Source organism: Anolis carolinensis, chromosome 4, assembly GCF_035594765.1.
Source record: "Anolis carolinensis isolate JA03-04 chromosome 4, rAnoCar3.1.pri, whole genome shotgun sequence".
Lineage (NCBI taxonomy): Eukaryota > Metazoa > Chordata > Lepidosauria > Squamata > Dactyloidae > Anolis > Anolis carolinensis.
Genome location: NC_085844.1, coordinates 222,331,877 through 222,347,063, shown reverse-complemented (window position 1 = coordinate 222,347,063; position 15,187 = coordinate 222,331,877). Strand labels below are relative to the sequence as shown.

The following is a 15,187-nucleotide window of genomic DNA, read 5'->3' as shown; positions in this document are numbered from 1 at the left end:
CATTCAACATTCGGATGTTTGCTTTACTTAAGCCACATAGTCCCATTCATATATCTTCGATTCAGACGATTCATATATCTTCTGCTTGGAATTTCTTCTGAGATTAAGTTTTTGTCAAAGCTTTTTTTTAAAAAAAAATCCTAAACTCATTAGATGTATGAATATTTCTGAAAACTGGGGGGAATGATCCCATGTTATATTGTGTCATTGTATTGAAAATTCAGAGAGATCGCTCTTGTAATTTTATTTTTTTTAAAATGTTGTTTATAAATAATTGAAAATTTCCCAAAAGTCCATGGATAAGTGAAATGTTCTGAAACTTGATGGGCTAACAGTAGTGAATGTGTTCTACCATTGTAGCAGGTTTCATCCCAGTAGCTCTAAAAATGAGAGAGAAAGGGGCCCTTGAAGTTTCCCTACTTCCACGATTACTAAAACGAAAAAGCAATGATATTTCATTACTCTCTTTATAGGAACGAAAGTTTTACTCATGATACTTTAGAAACAATGTGTCAGTGCCCTCTAATTTTGTAATGATTTTTGAAACTTTTTTTTTACTGATCGCACACTAGTTAAGTCTATGTTCAAATACATGCAGAGAAAATAGACAAGATTTTTTTTCCCAAGTTTTCCTTTCTTTCTGCAGAAGTAAAGTCTACAGCATATGGGAAATATTTGACCCTCGGCTCCTAGAACAGTGGTTCTCAACCTTTGGGTCCCCAGATGTTTTTGCCTTCAACTCCCAGAAATCCTAACAGCTGGTAAACTGGCTGGGATTTCTGGGAGTTGTAGGCCAAAACACCTGGGGACCCACAGGTTGAGAACCAGTCCTAGAAGCTTTAGCCAGCTTGGCTAATGGTAAGTTATTGTGGTAGTTGCTGTCCAGAATATCTGAAGGGAAATTGTCCACATTTCTAATGACATTATGATCTGAATTCTGTATAGAAGTTCCCTATAGTATAAGTAATGTTGATAGTGATTATTAAGCAATGTTGTATTAAATGAAGTTATTTAAACATTTGACCATATTGTCACTTTTTACTGACTCAGTAAGTATGTGGTTTCATGGAACATGGGAGCATGCCTGCCTGCTATCAGACCAAGTTTACAAATAATTAGCAAACTGTCTTCCATGAGCTCTCTAAAAGTAGAAGCTCTGTAAACAAGCAACTTTGTGGTGGCTACCAATGCATTGCTTATCTGCATTATGTCTGCCATGCAGAGGACGATTTTGCTTTATTTTGTTCTCTCATAAAGAGCTAAATTATTTAAAAAAGAAAGAAACATTTTCTTGAGTGGTTGCAGGTCACTCTGGATCAGGGAGGTTTAACTTTAGTGTGTTGCAATAAAATATTAATACTGAGTCAGTGTGTTTATTTCTCCAAGTGTCTGGAGCCCCCGAGTGTTTATGTGCTGAGATTAGTAGAAAGTGTGTTCATGCATAGCTATTTTGTGCATAGAAAGTCTGAGATTTCAGGATTGGAAGGGTGTCCATGGGAAATCCATGGCACACCAGTCTTTGTCTTATTTCAACTGTTTTCTTAAGAATACTTCTTGGAAGCTTTGACTCCATCCATACAATTATACAACACATAGTCAAGTTACTAATAACAGAAAAACAAATCTCATAAAACCAGTTCACTAGTTAAACTGGGCATATGGGGGTAGATAGGCTGAATAAATGAATTTAACACATTCAGAAAATGTCTCACCATATGTCCAGCTTTAGGAATTATTTGCTGCCACACAAACAGCGTATCAAGTAGTAACATAATGAAATGTAGGCTACATTTACACAGTTGGCTGTGAACCCGATGAGATGGTCTTATGAAATTTCTCCAGAATTTCCTACAGATACACAGAGATAATTATGTTTACATGGTTATATAAATTGTCCAAGACTTCTCTCATTCAAGCATCCATAGGGGAAGGGTCTGGTGATCTAAAGGGCCTGATTCTCTCTGGTCCTGTGCAGTTTTGGTCACAGGTTATATAGGTTGACCATCCCTTATCTGGAATTTTGAACTCTGAAATATTCCAAAATCCATGGTCCCCATGTAAGCCGCTCCAAGTCCCCATTGGGGAGATGGGGTGGGGTATAAAAATAAAGTTGTTGTTGTTGTTGTTGTTGTTGTTGTTGTTATTATTATTATTATTATTATTATTATCCATAAGGGCAGTGACACATTTACCGTCTGATGGTTCAACATATACAAACTTTGTTTAATGCACAACATCATTTAAAATATTGTATAAAATTACCCATAGGCTATGCATACAATGTATACATGAATTTTGTGTTTAAACATGAATCCTATCTCCAAGGTGATGTACCTAATTATATGCAGATAGTAGTCTTCCAAAATCTGAAGAAAAATATAAAATCCAAAGCACTTCCAGTCTCCAGCATTCTAGGTAGTCAACCTGTACTGGAGTAAAACTAAGCCACTGAAAATACAAACTGTAACTTTGTTGATGACAAACAAATTAATAGCAGAAACAGAAAAAACAGAAAGAACTATTTCTACATTGCTTTAACCAAGTGCCAGATGGGTCCTACGAGGTCTGCATTATGTTGTTCCATTAGTTTCAGATGGGCCTATAAGTCCTTGAGCAACCCATAAGCATTGCCCTGCCCAGTATTGGGCCAAAGGGATATTCCAACAGGGTAAATTACATACCCTGGCAATGCTTGGCCGGCCATTATATAGCACTCAAGCTTTGGAGAAGTGTAGTTTCTCCTCCCAGGAGACTGAAACAAGAGAATGCTTTCTGTTCTCAAGTGCTGCTTCTACACTGCTATATCCAGATTATCAATACAGATAATCCGCATTATCTGCTTTGAACTGGATTAGATGAGTCTACAGTGCTATATAATCCAGTTCAAAGCAGATAATCTGGATTTTATATGGTGGTGTAGAAGGGGCCTAAGAGAGAATGAGATAGAGGATAAGAGAGAGAGAGATTTTCTTATCAACGTCATTCTTTTTATACCACTTCTTAAGTGCCTCCTCCCAGGGCACATGAAATTCAACCTCTGTATGTTGTAGTACAGTTAAATGTGGACTTTAGTACAGGTTAGTTTATATACATGTCATCATAAGTGATCACTCATGGTTGAGCATGATTGTCTTCCAGAGAAAGAGTCTTGTAGTTATTTTTTTAATAAATGTCCACAACTGGATGTGAAATTCAATTATGAGCCCGCACCAATCTTCTGCAACACAGCATATTTCACAGTTAGGTATCATTTTCTCAATCACTGTTCACTTTATAGAGAGAGAGGCCAGACTTTTGTTGATGCACTATTTGATGGTTGTATTTTTACTGCTGTCATACAAAATCTGTCAGCTTTCAAACAGTTTATCTTACTCCCTTCACAGCCGCCACACCTGTGGCCTTTTGTCTTCTTCTGCTACTACCTAAACAAGTGTATTTACACAAGCAACAAGGTGACAAGTTTCCAGATAAAGACAAGCTGCACAACATACAGCAATGTAATGTACCTGTTATTGGATAATACCAAGTCATACCACCAGAGGGGACAATGGTTTAATAGCTTCTTTCTTTTTTTAAGCCCTTTTAATAACATTTTTATACATACAGTAGGTAAAGGTAAAGGTTTCCCATGACGTTAAGTCCAGTCATGTCTGACTCTGGGGATTGGTGCTCATCTCCATTTCTAAGCTGAAGGGCTGGCATTGTCCGTAAACACCTCCAAGGTCATGTGGCCGGCATGACTGCATGTAGCGCCGTTACCTTCCCGCCGGAGCGATACCTATTGATCTACTCACATTGGCATGTTTTCGAACTGCTAGGTTGGCAGAAGCTGGAGCAACAGCGGGCGCTCACTCCACTCCTGGAATTTGAACCTGGGACCTTTCGGTCTGCAAGTTCAGCAGCTCAGTGCTTTAACACACTTCGCCCCCGGGGCTCCGTAATAAATAGATAATAATAAGAGCTGAGTCTAAACATTTCAGGAGACCTTGGCTAACATCCTGTTCAACATTTACAACGTTGTAACTCTGACTGCTGCTGCCTGTAGTTGTTGCTGTTGTGTGCCTACAAGTCATTTCTGACCTATACTGACCTAAAGTGAGGCTATCCCAGAGTTTTATTTGCAATTTTTTTTTCAGAAAAAAGATCTGCCTTTGCTCTTCTCTCTCCCTCTCCCTCTCTCTCTCTCTCTCTCTCTTTGGAATACTAAATATCTGGCATTTTGGATGGAGAATTCTTACTTGATGGCACAGAGTCTTCATTTCACACACACACACACACACCTATAGCTGTACCTCTGAAGCAAGTTGACTTTTGGGGGTTTTTTTGTGTCAGGAACAACTTGAGAAACTGCAAGTCGATTCTGATGTGAGAGAATTGGTCATCTGCAAGGACGCTGCCCAGAAGACGCCCAGATGTTTTCATGTTTTTACCATCCTAGTGGGAGGCTTCTCTCATGTCCCTGCATGGAGCTGGAGTTGATAGAGGGAGCTCATCCGCACTTCAGATATCCATGGCAGCTGGTTGGGGAATTCTGGAAACTGTAGTAAAAAAAAATGAGATTTTCAAACTAGCAAAAATACAAATAGGATAGGAAAGTTTCTTTCTTTTTCATTTTTAATTCCCTTTCCACCATTACAATGAAAGTTGTAGACACTCCTGACTGAATCAGTTCCAGATCCACCTTCTTCCCACCCAGTCTAGACTGGCTAACTCAGCAAGTGTTCAGACTTCAAGAACAGGAAGCCACTTGCTTTGGCTTTCCAAAGGTCAGCAGAGGAAAAACAAGAGGAGCAGCCCTGGGAACATCAACGGGAAAAGGATACTGCAGCGACCTTCAGTCCAGCTTGCGGGGAGGTCCGTTTCCCCTGTTCCCATCCAAGTCGAAAGAGTTCCTGCCTCTCAGCTGCCAACTCTTCTCCCATGCCATGTGCAATTGTAGCATCCCAGCCTCATTGTTATTTGCAGCTGATACTTGCCAAAAGGGTGACTCACAAAACAGAGGCCCTGGCCCTGCTGCATGTACTGTCTGTCTGGATTTCCTTGTTATGTTGTTCAGTCTGGCAGCAAACATTAAGTGCTAAAGGAGTTGAGTACAGCTCAAAAAGAAATTTGTACTGTTGGACCCCTAGGGCAATTCCGCATGTAAGAAACACTGTACAGTGATTGTATGGGTGTTTTTTTTTCCACTACAGTGGATCCAAAGCATTTCAGCAGGGCTCAATCCAAAGAAGAAGGAAGATAGTAGAAAAGTGTTAAGTATGGGCTGCTAGAAATGTCTTTTTCTCTGTGCATCAAACTAAACATCATTCTTCCTGTCCCCTGTGAAAATGCTAACACAATCCATGATATGCTTGCTTTGCTGTCAAATGTACTATGAATCACCAAATCCCTAGTTTGAATGTTGTTTCCACTATGAATTTATTAGATAACTTTAGGCAAGTACTTCCTCCCATCTGCAAGATAAAGGAATAATAATACTGACTGGGTTACCTTGCAGTACTCCAAAGCATTCCAGATATTGGGAGGCTGTCATTCCCATCAGCCCTAGCAGTTGGAGGCAAAGTAAGGAATGCTGGGAATTGCAGTCCATCGACATCTGGAGGCACATATTTAGGCCATATCTGCTATAAGATTTTACTTTAAGAGTTTCACTTAGCACATATGAGGCACTCTGAAAACAAAAATAAAAGTCAGCTGAATCTTACTGCTCAGTTAATTTCTACTGATCTTTTTTGTTTTGATTAAATATACACAACAATAACAAACATACTCCAAAATGCAAATATTAAAAATGCAAAAATAAATGTGAGGTAAATAATAGGCCAGCTACTTTTGACTAACCATGGGATAAGGATTGGGGGAGTAATTGGAGCGCAATATTTTTTTAGAAACTTACCCTTTTCTTTTTGTATATGATTGCCAAGGAAAAGAATACACAACCTAATCTATACTATTACCTTAAGTTTCATCCTATAGAATTCTGGGGTTTATAGTCCAACCCTCTGCCATGCAGGAAAAGCACATTCAAAGTACTCCTGACAGACGGCCATCCAGCCTCTGTCCAAAGAAAGAGCTTTCACTATACTTTGCAGCAGAGAGTTCCACTTATGATCAGGAACTTCTTACTAATGTTCAGGTGGGATCTCCTATCCAGTAATTTGAAGCCAGTGACCCGAGTCCTACTTTTTTTTTTAATATATATTTATTGAAGATTAGTTTAATACATCGAAAGAGTGAGAACATTTTTTGATATAGAAAGTGCAGAAATTAAGATTAGGATAGTAGAGAAGAAAATTAAAGACTGTTAATACAAAAAGAAAAAAAAAAGAAAAACAAAAACAAAAAACAAAAAAACCATCAAAAATACCCCCCCTCCAAAAAAAAAAAAAAAAAGACTTCCATCTTTGCCTTTGCGTTTCTCATTCTCCAATCCTTAAAAAGAGGGTGATCTATATATACAAAACCATTATAGATCAGCCTCAGTCACCTTCGTAATTAAGGCAATCATTCAAAAATAAAAGGAATGATAGCCTTTCTGTTGGCTGTGTCACAGATTCTTTGCTTTCAATAGACTGTTACTTGGAAATTGGATGCCCAGAAGAAGTTAATCTTCTGCTCGTTCAGATTGAATCTTCATTTGCTTTTCCTTTCATATTCTTCTACTTTACTCCAGTCTGTATATTTTATCGGGGTCCCTGTATTTCTCTTTAATAAAAAAGTTAATTTGTCCATATCTTTTATTTCTCTCACTTTCTGTAGCCATTCCTCTGTGTTCGGTAGTTCATTTTGTTTCCATCTTCTTGCAAGACAAATTCTGGCGGCTGTCGTAAGATATGTAAATATTTTATCGTCATTAGGCCCTAAATGGATATATTGGTCTGTTATCCCCAGAAGATAGTACTCCGCTTTTCTGGGGAAATTGATTTTAAGAATTTCCTGGCAAATATTATGGACCTTCTCCCAATAAATTTTCGTCATTTTACATGTCCACCACATATGGAAGAAACTTCCCTCTTGGTCCTCACATTCCCAACAATTTTTGGAGGTATTCTTATACATTTGATTTAATTTCTTTGGTGTGATATACCAACGGTGGAACATCTTTAGCCAATTTTCTTTTAGGTCCATTGCATAAGTGTATTTTAATTTTTTGGTCCAGATAGTTTCCCATTCTGCCAGCATTATCGGTCTTCTTAAATTTTCTGCCCATCTGATCATACACTTTTTTATTGTTTCCTCCTCTGTTGACCACTCCAGTAATTTATTGTAAATTTTTGTGATTATCTTATTTTCTGATTCTAAAATTTTGTCCCAAAATTGATCACTTTGATAAAACCCAACCTCTTTATCTTTATTATATTCCTCCTTAATTTGCATGTAATGTAGCCATGAGATATGCGCAAACTTCTGTTTTATCTCTTCATATGATTTCAGAGTTTCCGAGCCTTTTACCAACAAAGTCTTATATGTAGGCCAATTAGACCAACCTAGGAGTCTTCTTTGTTTGGCTTCCATAGTGGATAGCCATAGTGGTGTCTTTAAATAGAAATTTTTTTTTTATACTTTTGCCAAATTCATAATAGGGAGGAGCGAATAAAATGGTTTCCAAAATTTTTCTCTTTTCTCTCTCTATCGTACCAAGTGTACGAATGCCACCCCACTCTCAGATCATGACCCTCCAATGTAAGTATTTTTTCTTTGTTAAGATTCATCCATGGTCTGATCCAGTCGAGGGCACAGGCATCGTGGTACAGTTTTAAATCCGGAAACCCAAATCCTCCTCTGTTTTTTTTGTCAATTAATACTGTATATTTTATCCTGGGTTTCTTCCCCTTCCAAACAAACTTCATTAAATCCTTATTCCACTCTTTGAATGACTTAATGTTTCGTATTATTGGAATGTTTTGAAAGAGGAATAAAAGTCTTGGTAGAATATTCATTTTGACCAAGGACATCCTTCCCAGAAGTGATAAATTTAAAAATTTCCATGTTGCTAAATTTTTCCTTATTTCTTTCCATACATTAGTATAATTGTTTGTTAAGAGTTGGGAATTTTTTGAGGTGATCCATATTCCCAAATATTTAATTTTAGTCACACAACTTATGCCCGTTTTTTTTGTTAATAATTCTTGATTCTTCTTTGTTACATTCTTTGTTAGGATCATTGTTTTTTTCTTGTTTAATCGAAAGCCTGCTAGTTTCCCAAATTCCTCTATTTTTTGCAGCCATATTTCTAAATTTTTACATGGGTTTTCAATTATACCTATTAGATCGTCAGCGAATGCTCTCACCTTAAATTCTTGTTTAGCCACTTTTAGTCCTTTTAAACTGCTGTCTTCTCTTATACCCTTTAATAAAAGCTCCAGTGATAGTATAAAAATGAGAGGGGAGAGGGGGCAACCTTGTCTGGTTCCTTTCCCAATTTCAAATACATCCGACATTAGACCATTAATTTGAATTTTTGCATATTGCTTATCATATATCGTGTTAATTGCGTTCATAAATTGGTAACCTAAGTCTAATTCTTGCATCAACAATTTAAAAAAGTCCCAATTCAAATTGTCGAATGCTTTTTCTGCATCGATTGCCAAGAAGGCCGCTTCCTTCTGATGGTTAGTTTCAAAATATTCAATTGCATCGATCACCGTTCTAATGTTATTTTTTAAGTTACGTTTAGGTAGGAATCCTGACTGTTCCTCCCCTATCCAATCGTTTAAAAAAAATTTCAATCTTGTAGCTAAAATATTGGTAAATATTTTATAATCTGTATTCAAGAGTGTAATTGGTCTATAATTACGTATGTCTGTCTTTTCCGTTTGGTCTTTGTGAATTACTATTATTTCTCCTGTTTTCCATGAATCCGGTACTCCTTGATTTCTTAATATCCCATTCATAACGTTCTTGAGTAATGGAATAAATTCTTGCTTTAGAACCTTATAATACCCCGCTGTGTACCCATCCGGGCCCGGGGCTTTGTTAGGGTCCATGTTATTAATTGCCGCTATAATTTCCTCCTCTGTTATTTCTTTATTTAAATTTTCCCTCTGTAATTCTGAAATCTTAGGTAACTTGAATTTCCCTATATAATTAGCTATCTCCTCTTTTGAGATCGGGTCTTTTGTATAAAGTTTTTCAAAGTAACTTTTAATTTCGTCTAGGATCTCTTTATCCGTATTTATTACTCTGTCCCCTTTCATTAATCTTACTATTTTTTGTGATTGTTTCTTTTTGCGGACTTGCTTAGATAGCCATTTCCCCGGTTTATTCGCATTTTCGAAATGATTTTGTTTAATAAATTTTAATTGTTTTGCTTGTTCATCTAATTCCAAATGATATTTTTCCTGATTTAACTTTTTAAGTTCTTTGTCTAATTTTTTATCCTCCGGATTCTTCTTTAGATCGCGCTCTTTATCAGCTATTCTCCTTTTAATATCCATTAGGTTTTTTTTCTTTGCCTTTGCCATTCTCGCATTGCTTTGAATCAAATGTCCTCTCATTACTGCCTTTGAGGCATCCCATACTGTGTTGATATTCATTCCCTCTGTGTTATTTATCTTTAGGTATTCCTTGAAAATTGTTTTGTATTTTTTTGCGTCCTCTTCTTTCTTTAGCAGGTTTTCATTTAATCTCCATTTAGGATGGTATGATTTATGATTCAGAATCATTTCCACCGCACAGTGGTCCGAGTACTCTCTTGGTTGAATATAAATTTCACTAATGTATGTAAGAAGATTATTTGTAACCCACACCATATCTATGCGCGACCATGACTGATGTCTGTCCGAGTAGAAGGTATAATCCTTTTTATTCGGATACCTCTCTCTCCATGCATCTATTAATTCAAATTCTTCCTTCAGATCTAAAAAGTTTTTTGGTAATGTAGAAATTTTACCTTTTGGTGCTCTTTTCAATTTCTTACTCTTATCCAGTTGACTATTCAAAACTCCATTAAAGTCACCCAGCATAATTAATTTGTCGAATTCCTCTTTGTCTAACTTTTCTTTTATTTTTTCCGCAAATTTTGATTTTGGGCCATTTGGAGCGTAAATATTACATATTAAGATCTTTTTATTTCCAATTGTAATTTGTACCGCTACGACTCTCCCCTCTTGATCTTTAAATGACAATTCTGCATGAATATCTTCTTTTATGTATAAAACAACCCCTCTTTTCTTTTTTTCAAAAGAGGAGAGGAATTCCTTACCTAGTCTTTTGTTTGTTAAATGTGCTATATGCCTCTGTGCAATATGTGTCTCCTGGAGTGCTATCACTTCATAATTACCACACCTTAATTTGTTGAATACTTTTTTTCTTTTATTTGGAGAGTTTACGCCATTAACATTTAATGATATACACTTTAATTGCTGTTTATTCATCTTCTTGTCTCAGGTGTGGGTCCAATTTGAAATTATCTAAGTCCTTATCTGGATCTTCCGTGTCAGGGTCATCTTGGTCTTGGTCCGTTTCTGTGTCTTCATGTCCTGGTGATACAAATCTAGCTCTTTTTTTTTTCTCTTGCCTCGGAGTCGGTGGTGTCTTTTTAGATTTATCCAGTACTCCTGGTGGTGTGTCCGTTTCTTTCATAAGTAACTTGTAAAATTCCTTAGCCTTATCCATCGAGGTAAGCCAATGTTTTTGGTCGTTGTAAGTGGTCATAATTCCCTTGTTCCTTTCCCACCTAAATCTTATTTTCCTCTTCTTTAGTTCCTCCGTTAAAAAAAAATATTGTCTCCTCTTTATCAACGTAGATTGGGGGAATTCTTTTAACACTGCCACTTTTGTATCTTTGTAGTATATTGGGTTTTTACTATTTTCTCGTAATATTTCTTCTCGGATTTTCTTTCTAGTTAGATGTACTATTATGACTCTGGGAGTTTTATTTTTTCTGGAGTAGTTCGTTGAAATTCTATAGATTTGATCTATTTCTTGCTCTAGTTTTGTGGTTGAGATATTCAGTAACTTTGTTAAAAGATCTATTATAATTTGACTTATATTCTCTTCTGGGTCTTCTTGCACATTTCGAAACCTTAATTGGTATTCCAATTCCTTGGCTTCTAGTCTTTCTTGGTTGCGTGCCAACTTCTCTTGTTTAGAATCTAATACCCTAATCTTTTCTTGTATTTTTTTCTGGGCTTCTTCCCTTTTTGTTTCTCCTTTTTCTAGCTTTCTAAAGTCTTCTTTCAATTGTACGACTTCTCTTTTAATCTGACCTACTTCTTCCTTTATTTCCTTCTTGATTTCCTCAAACTGCTCTTGAAATAGCTGTTGTTGAGAGTTCTGTTTCGCATTCATCTCGCTTAATTCCTTCTGGAATAAGTCTTGTTTCTGTGAAATTTTCTGTAATTCCGCCATCATATCTCGGAAACTTACTTCTGCTGAACCCAGCGAGGGTCTTCTCTGGAGACCTTGCAGATCTCCTTTAGCCTTGGAGGCTGTCATTTTGAGTTTCCTGATAGTGTTTAACTAAATAACAGCAATAGTATTTTCCACACCTATTTAATTCGAAAATCACAAAATTAATTTCTTAAGTTTCTTGTCTACCTCCTCCAGGCTTGTTACTTCAGCCTCTTTTTTTTTTTAATTTATTTATTTGAGACTGTAATCTATTAGGACCCTTATGGAGAAAGCTGGTCCTTATAGTGTCTTTAGTTCATCACTTGCTATTATTTTTAATTTAGATTTTAGTATTTTCCTTCAATTAATTATGGTTAGCTATATGAGTTAATTCCCTCTGTTTTTGTAATTCCTTAATTGATTGATTCGCTTCAATAAATATTAATTGATTATTGTTATATTTTTCGTCCCTTAAATTTAATAGATTAATAGATTAATTGACTAGATAAAAATTACTTGTTTGCTTGTAAATTTATTACGCCAATCAAACTAATTGAGAAGCTTATTAAAATGAAAACAAGGAATGGAAGAAGACCTTCTTTATAAGTTTATAAATTTGTCTTCCAAACTCCAATTGCACTTTCTACCAACATTCTCCTTATGCCACCACTTTAATGAACTAACTCCCTTCTTAGCTCCGATGACCTGTCTTGTCCTTTCCTCTTGTCACCTCCGTCAATTCTTCGTTATCTGGGTAATCCCTCCGATCGCCACCGCCGCCAATTTGGACTCGTCGCTACTTATTCTCAATGGGGTTTCAATCCTTCCCCTTCGGCCTGGCTGTCCTTGTTTTCTTCCGTTAACCCTTTTGGTCACTTGCTTTTTATATAGTTAATTTCTTCCCTTCCGTTCCGTTTTTTTTTTTTTGCTCACTGTCTCTAACTTCTTCCGCCCTTGGTCAAAATGGCTTCTTCGTTTACTTCCGCCCTTTCTGCTGATCTTCCTGCTTCCTCCCTTTCCTTTCCCGCCTTTCCTTTCCAGTTCCGTCCCTTTCCAGACGCTTTGTTTATAGAGACGATTAGGATAGACCAAACATCAAGGCGTCAAGGTCAGAGTCCTGCTGTGAATATTTCTTCTTTCTTATTTGACCCGTCCGGGTAACCAGGGGCCTTTGGGGTGGTTTACGAAGCTATATATAATATTTTTTTCCCAGTCTTTACTTTCTCCCTTAGGCTTCCCACCTGTCCATTATGCCCTTCGAACTCTCTTTTTGGCCAAATGGGGTGAGGGGTGAGGTATGAAAGATTGTCTTTTGATAAGCTGTCTTGGCGTCCTTTACTTTAAAAGATTAAATTTGTTAATTAAATTACACCCCTTTTCAATCTTCCGCTTCTGCCTTCTGTTGACTCAGCTTTTTTCCCCTTCTTTTAGTTCTTCAGATTTCCCTCCCCCGCCGGGGATCTCACACGCTCCGGCTGGATTTTCTTTTATTTGCTCCCCACTCACCGCTTACTGCTGTGAATAGGGGTCGCTTTTTGTTTTCTTCAGTTTTCTTTGTTTTGATGGAGCTGGACGGCAGTTAATACAGGATTTCTCCCGTTTCCCGCGGAGCAGTCCGCTACCCTTGGCTCTCCCTGACCCACTCGATCACCCGCCCTTGAGGGGAAGGCAATCTTTGGGGTCTTGGGGGTGCCTCTCGGGTTCTGCGTCCCCTCAGCACCTCGATCCAGCTGAGGAGGGGAGCTACAGCTCACACCCGACTGCTCTACGCGGTGCCTCACTGAGAGCCCTCAATGAAGCGACCCTGCCGCCATGCTGGCCCCACCGGAAGTCTCCCGAGTCCTACTTTTAATGTAAGCCACTTTGAGTCTTCTTCTTTGAAAGATAAAGCGAGGTATTTAATAATAATAATAATAATAATAATAATAATAATAATAATAATAATAATAATAATAATAATCTGCTGCCCTGGAGACTAAAACCCCATCTATGCTGCCATATAAAATCCAGATTATCTGTTCTGAACTGGATTATATGGCAGTATAGAACAATATAATCCAGTTCAATTCAGATAATCTGGATTTTATATGGCAGTGTAGATGGAGCTTTAGTCTCCAGGGCAGCAGCAGCAGATGATGATGATGATGATTATTATTATTATTATTATTATTATTATTATTATTATTATTATACCCCATTTTATCTTTCGAAGAAGACTCAAAGTAGCTTACATTAAAAGTATAATCAGTAATTTAAAATATACAAATATGCAAACATTAAAACAGAAAAAGGTTGCTCCCACCTCTAATCCATCCTCTCACATATTTATACATGGCTATCATGCCTCCTCTCAACCTTCTCTTCTGCAGGCTAAACATGCCCAGCTCTTTAAGATACTCCTCATAAGGCATGGTCTCCGGACCTTTTATCATTTTAGTTGCCCTCCTCTGGACACCTTCTAGCTTGTCAATATCTCTTTTTAATTATGGTGCCCAGAATTAGACACAGTATTCCAGGTGAGGTCTAACCAAAGTAGAATACAAAGTACCATGATTTCCCTTGATCTAGACACAATACTCCTCTTGATGCAGCCCAAAATCCCATTGGCTGCTGCATCACATGGTTGGCTCATGTTCAACTTGTTGTCTGCAAAAACTTCAAGATCTTTTCCACATGGAAAAGCAACGCATCACCCTTCCTGTATCTCTGCATTTCATTTTTTCTGCCTAAGTGTGGTATCTTACATTTGTTCTTGTTGAAATTCATTTTGTTAGTTTTGGCCCAGCTCTCTAATTTGTTAAGGTCCTTTTGAATTCTGATCCTGTCCTCTGGAGTATTAGCTATCCCTCCTAATTTGGTGTCATCTGCAAACTTGATAAGCATGCCCTTTCAACCTTCATCTAAACCATTAATAAAGATGTTGAACAGTACTGGGCCTAGGACTGAACGTTGCAGCACTCCACTACTCACATCTTTCCAAGATGAAGTGGAACTAATGGTGAGCGTCCTTTGGATTTAGTCACTTAACCAATTACAGATCCACCTATTATTATTATTATTATTATTATTATTATTATTATTATTTTTACCTGCCTCTCCTCTCAGCTCGAGGTGGGTAACATTGCCTAGTCCACATTTAGCTAGTCTTTTTGGAAGAGGGTCATGGGGGAGCTTGTCGAAGACCTTACTGAAATCAAGATATGCTACATCTACAGCATTCTGTGCATCTACTAAGCTTATAACTCACTAGCTGTGCCCTGTCACACATTGCTGTGGCTTATGGAGATCATTTATTGACCAGGTGGAATAGCAGTGAATAGCTTTGCAGCCTCAAAGCCTGGGCGGTTTCTTCTTATGTGAATCTTTGTTTGGTGAGCTGGAATACAATGGAATAGGCTTGCTGCTTGGAAGGCTGGGTACTTGCATTCTGGGGGAATGGTTTTTTGGCAAATTCAGTGCAATTTGAATTGCAGTGAATAGCCTTGCTGCTTCAAAGCTTTCTATATAGGGGCATCCTTCCTTGGGCAGGTTGAATGGGATGGAGTACTCTCGTGGCTTCAAAACCTGAGGGTTTTCTATCTAGGGGAAATTTTGGTTGGCCAGGCTGAATAGCACTGAATAGCCTTGCTGCTTGCAAGCCTGGCCACTTTCTACCTTGTGGAATCCTTGGATGGCCAGGTTGAATAGCAATGAAAAGTCTCAGAGCAGCAAGTATGAATGCTGCAATTAGTCACCTTGATTAGCATTTAATTGCCTTGCAGCTTCAAAGCCTGGCTGCTTCCTGCCTGGGGGAATCCTTTGTTGGGAGGTGTTAGCTGGCCCTGGTTGTTTCCTTTCTGGATTTCCCCTATTT

The 15,187-nt window shown here is 37.7% G+C and overlaps 1 protein-coding gene across 1 annotated transcript; it reads right to left on the bottom strand.

Annotated features, from left to right (window-relative positions):
- Positions 1-7,631: 7,631 nt before the first annotated feature.
- LOC107982813 (uncharacterized) lies at positions 7,632-12,212 on the bottom strand. Its single transcript, XM_016993423.2, has 2 exons — positions 12,040-12,212; positions 7,632-11,492 (listed from the first exon to the last, which is right to left on the bottom strand). Exon 2 carries the CDS (start codon positions 11,437-11,439, stop codon positions 10,369-10,371), a length of 1,071 nt encoding a protein of 356 aa, XP_016848912.2. The 5' UTR covers positions 11,440-11,492; positions 12,040-12,212; the 3' UTR covers positions 7,632-10,368.
- Positions 12,213-15,187: the final 2,975 nt, after the last annotated feature.